The sequence below is a fragment of the Chiloscyllium plagiosum genome, unplaced genomic scaffold (genome assembly GCF_037043375.1).
Source record: "Chiloscyllium plagiosum isolate Xiang-an unplaced genomic scaffold, Cpla_swu_hap1 HiC_scaffold_14, whole genome shotgun sequence".
NCBI classification, from domain to species: Eukaryota; Metazoa; Chordata; class Chondrichthyes; order Orectolobiformes; family Hemiscylliidae; genus Chiloscyllium; species Chiloscyllium plagiosum.
In genome coordinates, this window is record NW_028270152.1 from 30008849 (window position 1) to 30024021 (window position 15173).

The 15173-nt window shown below is 38.6% G+C and overlaps 2 protein-coding genes across 2 annotated transcripts in view; one reads left to right on the forward strand and one right to left on the reverse strand.

The window, feature by feature from the left end:
• Positions 1-13229, reverse strand: part of LOC122558957 (metalloproteinase inhibitor 3-like) — a 30384-nt gene extending 17155 nt beyond the window's left edge. Inside the window, exon 1 of the mRNA XM_043707947.2 lies at positions 12964-13229. Within this exon, the coding sequence (XP_043563882.1) occupies positions 12964-13084 (121 nt within the window). The 5' untranslated portion in view covers positions 13085-13229. The remainder of the gene's footprint in view (positions 1-12963) is intronic.
• Positions 1-15173, forward strand: part of syn2b (synapsin IIb) — a 412919-nt gene that overhangs the window by 289895 nt on the left and 107851 nt on the right. The gene's annotated exons all lie outside the window — the stretch shown is intronic.

The following is a 15173-nucleotide window of genomic DNA, read 5'->3' on the forward strand; positions in this document are numbered from 1 at the left end:
ACATGTATATCTACTTAAGTATTTAATTCCTTTTAAAATAACAAACTGTTAAATTCATAACAAAAAAAATTGCTGGAGAAACTGAACATGTCTAGAGAGAAAATATGTTTCACATTTTGAGACCTGTGACCCTTATTCAGAACTAAATGACATAATGATAACCCTTGGTGTACTGTTAAGAAACAGCTGATCCACCTGCTAGATCAGATTTTTTTTCCAATTATCACTAACTCAGGCAGCCTATTTTTAATTTGTTTTAAAGAGCTGGGGAATTAAATAACTTCATAATTTCGTCATTTTTAACCTCTCACTGACACATTCAGGTTTTAAGAAAAATCAGTAGACTAGGGACTTGAATAACTTTACACCTTGGATAATGCAACAGAACTTTCAGGAGTATTTACAAATATTTTAAAGGTCATGAATCCCACATTGTTGATTAAGGACCTTGTTGCAGAAAAAATGGTGTCTATTTGAAATCTGCACAGAGTTCAAAAGGCCCTGTTACGTTTAGATGTCTCTCATATGAGTCATGCCCCAAACCGTTTCCCCAGCAGGAAAATGCAATTTAGAGCCATAGAATCTTGCAGCATGGAAACTCTTCAGTCCAACCAGTCCACACTGACCATGTTCTCAAACTAAAGTAATCCCGCCTGCGCTTGGCCTGTATCCCTCCCAGCATTTCCTATTCATGAACTGATTCATGTGTCTTTTAAAAGTTGGAACTATAACTGTATCCACCACTTCCTCTGGCAGTTCATTTCATACACAAACCATTTTGCGTAGAAAAAAAAGTTGCCCTTCATGTCTTTTTTGAATATTTCTCCTCTCACCTTAAATATACCACAAGTTTTAAAGTCCCCTACCCTAAGGAAAGAAACCCTTGTCATTCATCTTATCTATGCCGCTCATGATTTTATAAAAATCAATAAGGTCACCCCTCAACTTCCTACTCTCGACTGAAAAAAAATCCCAGCCTTTCCAGTCTATTTTTATATCTCAAACCCTCCATTCCCAGCAACATGCTGGTAAATCTTCTCTGAAGCCTTTCCAGTTCAATAATATCTTTTCTATAACAGGGTGACCAGAATTGCACACAGTAGTTCAAAAGAGGTTTCACCAACGTCCTGCAAACCTTAACATGATGTCCCAATTCCTGTACTCAAATGTTTGAGCAATGTAGGCAAGCATGCTAAATGTCTTCTTAACCACCCTGTCTACCTGTGATGCAAATATCAAGGAATTATGTACCTGAACCCATAGGTCTCTCTGTTCTACAACACTACCACTAATTGTACAAGTCCTGTCATTGTTTGTATTGCCAAAATACACTACCTCACATTTATCCACATTATACTCCATCTGACACTCCTCAGCCCATTGACCACGATCTCTTAGATAACCTTCTTCACTGTCCACTATACAATCAATTTTGGTGTCCGTAAACTTACTAATCATTTGTTGGAAAAATAGTTGAGACTTCCAGATCCAGGACCTGCTTGAAGGTCCTCAGATTCTTCATGACACTGCAAAAGTCCTAGTCTTAAATTCTTAAGGATGAAAACCACTACTTACAAAGTAATTACAAAAGACAGTCTGTTGAGCCCACATTAGCTTACCTGTTCAGGAAACTGTTTAAATACACTACTACCAAACTGGATCTTGGATGAATCTCAAATTTTTCATAGAATCCCCACAGTGTGGCAACAGGCCATTCAGCCCAACAAGTCCACACTGACTCTCTGAAGTGCATCCCACGCAGAATCACTTCCCTACCCTATCCCTAGTGCCCTGCATTTCCCATGGCTAATCCACCTAACCTACATATCTTTGGACTGTAGTTGGAAACTGGAGCACCTGGAGGAAACCCACGCAGTCACCATGGCTGGAATTGAACCAGGATCCCTGGCACTGTGAGGGAGCAGTGCTAACCACTGAGCTGTCATGACACACTCCTGTCTATATTATTCTACAAATAATTACTGGAGAAAAGCAAATGACAAACAACATACTGTAGATCACAAACCATAATGAAGCAGGATATGCTTTGAATATTTTGCGTGAAAATTATTCACATACATTGTTGAGGTTGCCTAAGCTCTGGCTCACTGTTACTGGAACTATGTTAAAATGAGCATGTTATTATCTATGACAGGTTAGCATACCACAAAATTATAGTTCATGGGGAAGGTACAGCTGTTACTAGCCTCAGTTCTAATACACAGACAGATGGAATACTGATATAGGTTCAGATCTCATGGGGCATAAGATGTCATGAACTGCATAAAACTGGAAAATGCTTTGGCTTCCTCTGTAAGCTCATTGAGTTAATTAAACTTGGGTTCACTACCCTAAAAAACCATTTTATCAGCTGCCAATGCCTGTTCAAAAAAGAAAATGAATATGTTCCAAAGGATTCAGACTGCAACAGTGCTGAACATGGCTATAATGTTCAAGTTATTGTAAAATCCTATGACATAAATACTTTATGCAAAATTGACAGTAGGCCTAACACCATCCAATGCACCAATAAACCAGCCCATTCTGAATTAATTGAGAGCTTCACCTGCTAATTGGTAGAGAAAAAAAACAGTGTTTCCGAGATATTTTCTCCCTGTATCCATTGCTTAAGGAACTAAAGTTAGCCAGGAATAGCAGCAATTTGCACAGTATAATAGTTTGAAAGCTAGTAAAGATAAACTATAGTTCCTCAAGGTATTCTGCAAAAAAAAGGTTCAAAATTCTGGAAGTTTGCTTAATTCCGCTATAATATTGACCAGAATGAGTGTGAAAACTGGCTTTTGGTATAAACTCTTTTCAATAGCAACTGGATGCTGAGGTCCTGTCCTTCAGTATTCAATAATTCATATAAATAATAAAAGCAAAATATTGCAGGTGCTAGAAATCTGAAACAAACACAGAACGCTGAAGAAACTCAGCAAATATAGAAGCATGTGTGAGAGAGAAATGGATTTGTCGTTTCAAGTCTGGTATGCAGTGGTTAGCAGTGCTGCCTCACAGCACCAGAGACCCGGGTTCAATTCCCGCCTCAGGCAACTGACTGTGTGGAGTTTGCATGTTCTCCTTGTGTCTGCGTGGGTTTCCTCCAAGTGCTCCGGTTTCCTCCCACAGTCCAAAAATGTGCAGGTTAGTTGAATTGGCCATGCTAAAATTGCCCGTAGTGTTAGGTGAAGGGGTAAATGGAGGGGAATGGGTTGCGCTTCGGCGGGTCGGTGTGGACTTGTTGGGCTGAAGGCCTGTTTCCACACTGTAAGTAATCTAATCTGGTCTAAAAAAAAGTTCTAAAGAAAATGTTAACTCTGTTTCTCTTCCACTGATGCTGCAAAACCTGCTGAGTTTCTCCAGCATTCTCCGTGTTTGTTCCAAGTATCCATCCTGGCAAATATTGTCCATTAAGAAAGCTAACTGATGTTTTTCATGACCTCACTTTTAAAATTTATAAAATCTGTCAATAGAGTCAGAGTGACTGAGTATGAAATATGAGCTAAGTACATATGGGTTTGTAAAGGTAAATCATATCAAATAACTTGATTTTTGTGAAAACCAACATACTAGATAAGGGAATGACAATGAATATTATTCATATGGACTTCAAACATTTGATATAGTTCCAAAACCAAGACTATAAGACCATAAGACCATAAGACATAGGAGTGGAAGTAAGGCCATTCGGCCCATCGAGTCCACTCCGCCATTCAATCATGGCTGATGCGCATTTCAGCTCCACTTACCAGCGTTCTCCCCGTAGCCCTTAATTCCTCTAGACAACAAGAATCTATCAATCTCGGCCTTGAAGACATTTAGCGTCCCGGCTTCCACTGCACTCCGTGGCAATGAATTTCACAGGCCCACCACTCTCTGGCTGAAGAAATGTCTCCGCATTTCTGTTCTGAAATGACCCCCTCTAATTCTAAGGCTGTGTCCACGGGTCCTAGTCTCCTCGTTTAACTGAAACAATTTCCTAGCATCCACCTTTTCCAAGCCATGTATTATTTTGTACGTCTCTATTAAGTCTCCCCTTAATCTTCTAAACTCCAACGAATACAATCCCAGTATCCTCAGCCATTCCTCATATGTTAGACCTGTCATTCCAGGGATCATCCGTGTGAATCTCCGCTGGACACGTTCCAGTGCCAGTATGTCCTTCCTGAGGTGTGGGGACCAAAACTGGACACAGTACTCCAAATGGGGCCTAACCAGAGCTTTATAAAGTCTTAGTAGTACATCTCTGCTTTTATATTCCAACCCTCTTGAGATAAGAGACAACATTGCATTCGCTTTCTTAATCACGGACTCAACCTGCATGTTTACCTTTAGAGAATCCTGGACTAGCACTCCCAGATCCCTTTGTGCTTTGGCTTTATTAATTTTCTCACCATTTAGAAAGTAGTCTATGCTTTTATTCTTTTTGCCAAAGTGCAAGACTTCGCACTTGCTCACGTTAAATTCCATCAGCCATTTCCTGGACCACTCTCCCAACCTGTCTAGACCCTTCTGTAGCCTCCCCACTTCCTCAGTACTACCTACCTGTCCACCTAACTTCGTATCATTGGCAAACTTCGCTAGAATGCCCCCGGTTCCCTCATCCAAATCATTAATATATAATGCGAACAGCTGTGGCCCCAGCACCGAACCCTGCGGGACACCGCTCGTCACCGGCTGCCATTCTGAAAAAGAACCTTTTATCCCAACTCTCTGCCTTCTGTTAGACAGCCAATCCTCAATCCATCCCAGCAGCTCACCTCGAACACCATGGGCCCTCACCTTGCTCAGCAGCCTCCCGTGTGGCACCTTATCAAAGGCCTTTTGAAAGTCTAGATAGACCACATCCACTGGGTTTCCCTGGTCTAACCTACTTGTTACCTCTTCAAAAAATTCCAACAGGTTTGTCAGGCATGACCTCCCTTTACTAAATCCATGTTGACTTGTTCTAATCAGACTCTGCTCTTCCAAGAATTTAGAAACCTCATCCTTAATGATGGATTCTAGAATTTTACCGGACGAAGGGCTAATGCCCGAAACGTCGATTCTCCTGTTCCCTAGATGCTGCCTGACCTGCTGCGCTTTTCCAGCAACACATTTCCATCTAGAATTTTACCAACAACCGAGGTTAAGCTGATTGGCCTATAATTTTCCATCTTTTGCCTTGATCCATTCTTGAACAAGGGGGTTACAACAGCCATCTTCCAATCATCCGGGACCTTTCCTGACTCCAGTGACTCTTGAAAGATCTCAACCAATGCCTCTGCTATTTCCTCAGCCACCTCTGATAACACAAATGGAAACGAGTGGAATTGGAGGAATGTTTTTGACATGGGTAACGTATTGGTTAGGTGCTAAGAGTAAGAGATTAGGGGTAATGATAAATAACCCATTTGGTAGCATACAGCTGAGTTACATATCCAAGGATTGGTACTCAGGCTTCAGCTCTCTGTTGTATTTATTAATGATACAGATGAAAGAATAAAGATGTATTCTGCTAATACTTAGTTAGGTGGTACAATAAGTATTGTAACTGGGAGCAGAAACCTTCAAAGGACTATTGAAAGGTTAAGCAACCTGAAAAAAATTGTGAATTATGTGGGGAAGTGTGAGGTCATCCACTTTGAACACCAGGTAAATTGAAATGGTGAAATCTAGGAATGTGAAAGAGCAAATAAATGGAGGAGACCTTGTGTAAGAATTGCTATAAACTAGTGGAATGATACATTAAGTAATTTGAAAGCCTGATGGAATGTTACCTTTTATCCTGTTGATTAGAATGAGGGCCAGGTGGGTTCTCATAGTATATGAATTCCATAATTGAAATTGTGATTTGGAGATTTGAAATTATTAACCTGGGCCAATCAGGGAGCTCTCGCTGACAGATATAAACAGGAGATTAGAAGAAGAGGAGAATTTAAAAAAATAGATAGGAGATTGGGGTGGCATGGTGGCTCAGTGGTTAGCACTACTGCCTTACAGCACCAGGGACCCAGGTTCGATTCCAGCCTCGGGCAACTGTCTGTGTGGAGTTTGCACATTCTCCCCGTGTCTGCATGGGTTTCCTCCAGAGGCTCCGGTTTCCTCCCAAGGTCAAAAGATGTGCAGGTCAGGTGAATTGGTCATGCTAAATTGCCCATAGTGCTAGGTGCATTAGTCTGAGGGAAGTGAGTTACTCTTCGGAGGGTCGGTGTGGACTTGTTGGGTTGAAGGGCCTGTTTCCACACTGTACGGAATCCAATCGAATAAATGCCGATTACTATGGTAAATAGGTTTCAGTAAAAGGGGTAAGTTTAAAGGAGAGATGAGAAGCAACTTTAAACTATATTTAAAAATTCAGGAGATTCAGAGATTCTCCTCATTCTGGGGACTGGCTGTGAGCTGGCTGGTCAGATTCCATGTACTGTGTACTGTGTAAATAATGGGTGACTTAGTAATGGAATATCGACCTCTGTGGAGTTTTTTCACATCTCAAGAGGCTAGAATATGAAAGTGTCAATGTTATACTACAGTATAAGATTAACTTTTTGGATCATATCTAGAGTATTACATTCAGTTCTGGGTATTACCTACCTCTATCTACTTAATACCTATTACATCTCTAACCTTTCCCATTTCTGATGAAATTTTATCCATTTTAAACTACACGATCTTAGGGTGGCACATTGGCTAAGTAGTTATGACGGCTGCCTTATGGGACCTGGGCTCAATTCCGCCCTTTGGCAACTGTCTGTGCTGAGTTTGTACATTCTTCCCCATGTCTATATGGGTTTCCTCTCACAATCCAAAGATGTGCAGGTTGGGTGGATTAACTATGGGAAATGCAGAGATAAGGAAGGTGGATGGGATGCTCATTGGAGGTACATTGTGAATTTGATGGGCCAAATGGACTGCTTCCACACTGTAGAGATTCAGTGATTTTATTGTGCCCTAATCCATGGCAATTTACTGGTGGGGCTTGTGCCAGTGGATTGTAAAATAGCAAATGTAACATCCTGATTCAAAAAAGAAATGAGGCAGCAATTTGAGTCCTCAAGTACATGTCGTATTGGCAGGATTGATCACCTCCCCAATGGTGCTACAGAAGACCTGTCTGCTTCATATTGACTGGCACCTCACAGAGGATGGGACCTCTGCATCCCCCCCCCCCCCCCACCCTGAAGCCTTCGACCTGGGGGAAAGCCTGTTGCTGACCGATTAAATACCTGAATGGTACAAGATGTGGTGGGCTTTCCCAAAAAGAGGTGACACAAGAATTTTGTCACCTCTCCACCAGCAACCAAGACCCTCATTGCCTCCACAAGGTTCTCCCCAACAACTCTGTTTCTGTCTGCAGGTGCTGCCTGAATTGCTGAGAATTTCCATTTCTATTTTCGGCTCCTCAAATATTTTGCTTTTGTGTTGAGCAGTTTTAATTAGGCAATGGTACTAAGGGATATAAAACCCTGGCAGGTAAATTAAACTAAGATTCAGATCAGCCATGATCTAATTGATGGCACACTGGCTCAAGAGGCTGAATAGCTACTCCTGTTCTATGTTAAAAGGTCAATAACGGTTTTCTTTATTAAATATGGATATCTCTGTTAGGATTGTAACAATAATAAGTGTGTTGATAATGTTTGACAGCGTTTGAAATCTCATTCAGAAAGTTTCATCTTGAGTTTTTCCGTGTATCTAATTTGTTTTTCCAGAGAGGTAGGGAAGGCTATTTGCTCGTAATTTAATAATATGAGGTACAAGCAATGTTAAAATGTTGGAGTATTTAATTCCTGTCTATGAGAGATGTGATCTGGATTAGTATAAATTTATATAAATTTTGTATAAATATATTTTTTTTGTTGTTGGCATTGTTTCTGGGCAGCACAGTGGTTGGTACACTATTGTACAATGCTATACATCACAAGACATGGGAGATAGAAATGTGAAGTATTGGCACCAGAATGTTACAATAATTTGAATTAATTTTGCATTACAAACTTATACAATATCATTTGTGTTTAAATATCTAAGTTTTTCCATATTCAAGATGTACAGAAATTGCTCATACAAATCTCCAGTGGTTGAGAACAATTAGAAGGCTGACCCTACAGTAGATCATTTTCTTAATAGAAGTATTAATAGTATATTTAAACTGTTGTTAAACCATTGGAGTGCTGGTCTGTTTTGTTATTCTGGTGCAGTCCCTGAGAGTTGCACACTGTAGGAGTATTCGTTGTTTAGTTTACAGAGTTTACTGGAGACTTCACAACTAGAGTCTATGAATTGCAATAATCTGTATCATTATTTGTATTTGGCTTTCATTGTTGACATCAGTACCCTGTTCATGATTACCTGTTCATCCTTTATCCATAAAGGAAATCTATCCTCTATATAAAAAAATCAGTATGTTGTATTTTTCCTTTAACATATCTTATATAAAAGAAAAAGAAATCTCTTTGCATAAAAAGAAATTTACTTGCATCTGTATCTCCTAAAGCCAGCAATTATTTTTGACTGACAGATTAATTCCATCAGTATTTATTTAATAGTGACATCACAAACCTTAGTACGCAGTCTTCAATCAGGATGTTTGTTGCTAAATCTAATGGAATGAATACATAATTTCAATTGTGTATCAACAGTCAGCTACAGAGGCTGTTGCCAGGCCCAGAATTAGCACTGAGCAGCGTGTATTTGCCCAAACCGGAGGCCTGAGGCTCAGCTGAATCCAGTCTCAATTTGAGCATGCATGAATTGCAGGTGTCTTTTGAACCTCTATAGACAGCTGACCCTTTTGTAGCAAGTAATTTCAGACCACGTACTGGATCACATTGGCAGCAGCCACAGGTCAATGAATGGATGCTACAGGACAGCAGGGCAGGAGCAGATTGTGCTAACAGTATCGCTGTGGATCCAAAAAGACCCTGCCTGCTTTTCCTGGCTCTACAGGAAGGTTGGCAAATTTATTTTAAGACAATATTTCTCTTAGTCAGTGACTGTTCCTTCTGCTATCGAAGTTCCCTTGCTGCCCTATTTTCAGGGGACATAAAAGGCATTAAGCCCCTTATTTACATATGATCTGATACTGATTGTAGGCAGCAGGCAAGAATGCCTGAAAAATGGCAGGGCATTTTCACTCAATTTAGAATGTAAAATGTTGATCCCTGAAATTGGACCGCATTGTATTTATTCTGTGCACTTATAATGGGCACAATAACAGCCAACTACTGCCCAGTATTGTTTTAATGTTGTTTGGAAGCATTAAGAATTAACTATTAAACAGAAAATCCAGTCCATAAATAATAGTTTGCTTTTGAAATCTATTTATCAACTTAATTTTTAAAATCTTTATAAACAGAGGTCATGTGAATTATGGTGCATTGCTATTGGATTAGTATAACTGTTGAAGTGTGTTACAGAAAACAGATTTTGATTACGTTTGCTTACTGCACTGATAGGGTCTTCAAAATGGCATAAATGCATACAAGACAGATTAGTATTTGTTTAGCAGTGTAGAACATTTGTCATTTTCCCAATCACTTTGCTATTTGTAAATAATTTTGCTGGAAATTCACATAAACTTAAATGATTTATCTGAGTTTGTTTCAGCTTTGAAAGGCAAATTGGAAACATATTGAAAGGTAAGGATCATTGGGATTATGACATGAGGTCAGATTTTCAGACATGTTTTGGACAACTAGTTGAGAACATATTTTTTGGAATGATTGCTAGTTTTCTCAGCTTGCTTAACGTTTAAAACCAAAAGGACATATTAACATTGGACTCCAAATCCTGCAAATCAAATCTGAAAGGATCAGGCCTTGCCAGTTGTGTCTACCAATGGATTGATCTTGATTAACCATTGTCTTTAGAGTTGTGATCAGAAATAATCCGTGGATGTACTCCTAAAGTCAGCACCAGAACTAGGTAACAGGATGCAAAAATCTTCAAAATCTGAAGACAGGGGCAACTCTCAAAAATATGCGAAGGCAAGATTTTTTTTATTGTGCGCAGAATTTCACATGCTCCATGAGAAAGGAATGCGATCTGTGGAAACTGAAACCTGAAACAGATGCACAGAATGCTGGTGAAACTCAGCAAGTGTGGCAGCATCTGTGGAGAGAGAGAATCAAAATTAACATTTGGACTCCAGCATGACTGACGAAGTAAAAGTTCTGAAGAACAGTCATACTGCACTTGAACTGTTTACTCTGTTTCTCTCTCCACAAATGCTGCCAAACCTGCCGAGTTTCTTGAGCATTTTTTATATTCCTTCTACTGGAAAGAAGGTTTTGTTCCAGGAGACTGCCGTTTTCAGCAGTGACCAGTCGTGAAAGCCTGAATCTCCTGAGGCAGTGAGGCTGAAACAGGTTGAAAAAGAGCTGATCCTCTGCCTGTAATATCCATTTTAGTTGAAGGGGGGTTTGAGGGTCTTGCCTACTTTTAGCTGAAATTGCCCTGTGAAGGAGCATGGTGACTGTTCAGAATGTAATTGATTCTGCTGGTGTAGGTGACATTGGTGTTACTTCATCTCTGGTCTATCATTAGGGATTGAATCTGAAACTGAATGGTCTGCTCTCATGCCTTGGTGAAGGCTGATGTGTGAGAGTGTAGCTCAAGATGTGTGAAATGTTAAACAGGTGAAGCACCTTCCATGAAGGTGGCAATCACCTGGCAAGCACTGGAAATTAGTACTGGAAGAAACTGTACTTGTTAAATCATTTTAAAATTCCATAGTGGTAAATTTAATTCCATCAGAATGCTGACACTGTGCAACATTGCCTTGTAAGAGTTAATTTAGCATAATATTTGTATTTAAATATTCATGGATGCACAAAAAATCATTTACAGCTATTATGGGCCCACTATTAGTTAAGTAGTGGATATAATGAAGTGGTTGTGCATTTTGTCTTAGCTGCTATCTAATTCAGTCTCACTCTTCAACATAATGTTTGTCCTAATATCTAGCAAAGACATCAGAGGTTTTCTGATGATTATGGTACTCATGGTCTGATGGCAAATTAAAGAACTGCCTTTCAAAGCAAACATCAAAATGCCATAGCTACAAAATAAAATGTAACAAAAAAGACTTTTCTGAGTTTTGTCCTTAAGAACGCTAATTGGTACCTTACAAAAACATATAAACATTTTTTAAATGTAAGAAGGCTGTCCCTTTGAAAAACCAGTTTTAATATGCTGTTCTGCATTCACACAAGCGATATTTGAAGCAAAGTCAGCAACATTATACATAACCTCATAAGATGTTTTCATTCTCACAGGGTGACTTTGTTAAATTCATGAATGCAGACTTTTGGATTTGAAGAAAGCAAACTTTTGCCCTGAGAATCTAATTATTTGCATTAGAAAAAGGGACTGAGTAAAACAAGGCAGTGTTGTTGGCCCAAAGGAAAAATGAGGATTTAAACAAAAACCTCTGCAAATTGGGTTGCCATCTTTAACATAAAACATTACAGATTTTATTTTGCATTTTCTTATGTTCAAAAGTGGCTGCATTTATCAATCTTATCCTGGGTTATGGAAGAAGCTTTTCTCTCTGCTGCAAGCTTTGGGACTATTTCCATTCCTTTGCTAAGGTTCCCAAAGAGGAGCCCAAAAAATTCTATTATGTCGAAGTGTGTTCAGAGGATAGCTTTGTTAAGCAAACTGAAAAGATAGTGTGTTAAAACAAAACTCTAAAGCTGTCTCAAAACAGGCTCAGATTCAGTTACAGTAAAGAATGTTGTAAATTAACATTAATGGACACTTTATCAAATGAAAAACAAATCACTGAATACAAAGTGTGTATTTGTATTGATTCTTATGGTTAGTATAACTTGCCTGACAATAGTTATATAAAACCATATTTGTGTCTGAGTTTTATATCTGTGTTGTGGCACTACAATTTAGACAAATACTATTGTCAGACGTCAAAGTGCCAAAGAATCTTTCAGCTGTCAGTTTATATGCAGCTTTAGTCTAGTTTGGCATGCTGTGTGCTGGCTGAAATCTATTGAAGGGACAGGCTCATGGAATAAAAGCTACATTGTTAAGCTGTCCCTGAGTGCCACACTACTAATCACTTCAAAGAAGATGGACAGTAAAAGGTGCTTGGCCCAGGCTTAATCAATTCTGCTGCTTGTAACCATTAAGAAAAGACATGGAAAATGTGAAAGTTGTGGTGGTCTCTCAGAATTAAGCACTGACTGAATTCTCTGCATTCACTGCAAACTCTGAGTAAGCAATCCACCCAGCTAAGAGTATTAGATATGTTGTTAAATATTGATTTTTACACCACTGAGTGTTTCTGATCTATGTAACTGTTATAATTAGATTTGTATTTGAGATTGTTCAACAGCCTTTGTTTTACTGCAACAATAACAATCCAAATTGGAGAAAAACAGGTTAACGGCTTCTTCTACTGATTGAGAACCCCTGGGTCATTGCTAAAATCAGATCTGTTACTATTTAAACAGTCTTGTGTACCAAAGTTTATAAAGAGGATAAGAAAGTTGCTTCACAAAATACAAATTATAGCCATAATTATCCAAAAATCAGGATTTTTAATTTGTACATGCATCTTGCTGTCTGAATATTAAGGACAATTAATCAGTATGCAGAGAGAATAGTCTTTCCCAAGGAAATGCAAATTTTGTTTTTACATTTAATCTTAGTGTTTGGCGGATATCAATTTACAATTTGAAAATGTTGGAAAATTTTAAAATATTTAATAAACTAGTGTCTCAAACATTTTTTGTTAAAGCTATACATTAAAAAGATTGCATTAAATGAAATCAGAATCAAGCTTGAGAAAGTGGCATTTGAATTCAAGAGGACACTTTCTCCAATATTTAATATGCTCCCTGTTTTACTGAAGCAAATTGAAACAAATTTTTGTTTAATTCTGAAAAGCTTCAAAAATTTATTGAAAAAATGTTAATCGTACTTGAGCAAATGTGCAAATAGCTAGAGCATTTCACTTACCTATATCAGAATTACAAAATGCTGTTTGTGGGTGAACTGGAAGGCAGGTACATGCATCCACGAGTTCCTGAAGTCTCAGAGTCAGAACTGAGAGTAGCAAGCCAGTCACCAGGGTATTCATGGTAACTATCGCACAATACAGTATACCAGTCTTTCTGCTCAGCAGAGCTTGTGTGTGCAGACCTAACCTTGTGGAGCAGCGTCTCAGTAAACTTCTTTTGCCTGCAGCAGGAGTGACAGGAAGAAGCTTGTTTAGCAGTAGTACAATGCAGTAACCTTGTTTAAGGTTCTCTGACTGAGCAGCCTGATTTTCCACTTTCACTACAGTGGACCCTCATATTTATGGTCCTGCCACTTCATTTAAGCCCCGCCTTCCCATGAAGAAAATGGCCTGTCATTGCTTGAGATCATGTATGAAAGCACATTGTTGGAACTCCAACTCTCACGTAGACCAGTTATTTCAGGTGATTTAACCAAATATTTCTTATGATTCAATATAATTGCTGTGAAAATGATGCTTAGAGGAAACAAAAAGCTGCAGATATAAATTTAAATTATTTTAAAATTTTAAACAATAAAAATAGTTCTGCCTAACTTGTATCAATTGTTATACTTGTTTTTAAATATTAAAATAAGGCATTCCCAACAGGTTGTTTTAATTATATTGTTCTGAAAGTAATTGATTTTTTGTCAATTCTTTAATGGGTCAAAGCTTTGACAATTAAATCCACTGAAATGGTATGAAGATTTTTCAGTTTCCTGAAGAGCTCAATTTAATCCTATTCCTGAAGATCAATTGTCATGTCAGTAATCTGATTGTTAATTCACTAATCTGCTGCTCAATACAAAATATTATGTAAATCATTCCATTGTGCTTCTTTCAGTTGCAATGAAAGACTTTCTAATTTGTTCGCAGCTACTACAGTCGTTACTTCCTAATCCTAACTGAAGGTAGATCTATGAAACAAAAAAAGTCATTAATGAAAAATGGCTGTCTGTAACTCAGCAAAATCACATCAAAATCTGTAATCAATTCAAAATAGAATGCATTTGTGAAATGAATCCACTCACCGGTTTAGGCAGGAGGCATAAATGAAAAATTATTTCTATTTTCAATTTTAATGTAATGGTTATATACCTAGGTGTAGCTGGCTATGTGGGCTTAAAGTGACAGAGTTACAGTACTGTTCCCTCTCCACTTAAGGGTGATGTAGCCACAGGGGGGAGTTATCAACCAAGCTAGATTCCAGAAAGAATCTCTCCACAGACTCCGTTCAAACTTAGTAATGGATGCCTGAATAATTTTATACTGCAGCAGACACTATATCTGATGTAATGTTAACTTGTACTTTTATTTAGAATGAAATGTTTTCAATGCTGCAAATCTTGTGGGTGATGCTATTAAATTATCACCTTCTCATAAACCTTGATTTATAAAATATTTTTATCAGGATATCTGTGTGCAATAAATGCCATAGACAGAAGGAGGACATCAATAGACTGGTCAAGTGGGCAGAAAAGTGGCAAATAGAGTTTGATCAGAAGGAAATGAGAACAACAAGGCAACATTATACCACAATAAATGATAAGATAATAATTCTTATAGAGGATCTTGCTACATTTGGCCACAGAGCGCCACAGAGCATGTTAGTTGATATGGTAGTTAAGAAGGCATATGAGATACTTTGTTAGCGAAGGCATAGTGAATAATGTGCTCAATAAAACATTAGTTAAGCTATAGCTGGAGAACTGCGTGCAGTTCTGGTCACTTCACACATGACAGAGTAGAGAGGAAACATACAAAAATGTTGGAGGGTTTTGCTGCCACAGGGTCATAGAATCATAGAGGTGTGCAGCATGGAAACAACTTTGGTCCAACTTGTCTGTGCTCATCAGCTTTCCTAAATTAGTCTAATCCTATTTGCCAGCATTTGACTAATTTCCCTCTAAACCCTTCCTATTCATGAACTCATCCGGATGCTTTTTAAATATTGTAATTGTACCAGTTTCCATCACTTCCTCCAGCAATTCATTCCATACAGGGCCACCCACTTTGCCCCTTAGCTCTCTTTTAAGTCTTCCCCCTTTCACCTTAAACCTATACCGTATAGTTTTGGATTCCTCTACCGTAGGGAAAAGACCTGACCATTCACCCTATCCATGCCCTTCATGATTTTATAAACTTTACCAGGGTCACCCCTCAGCCTCTG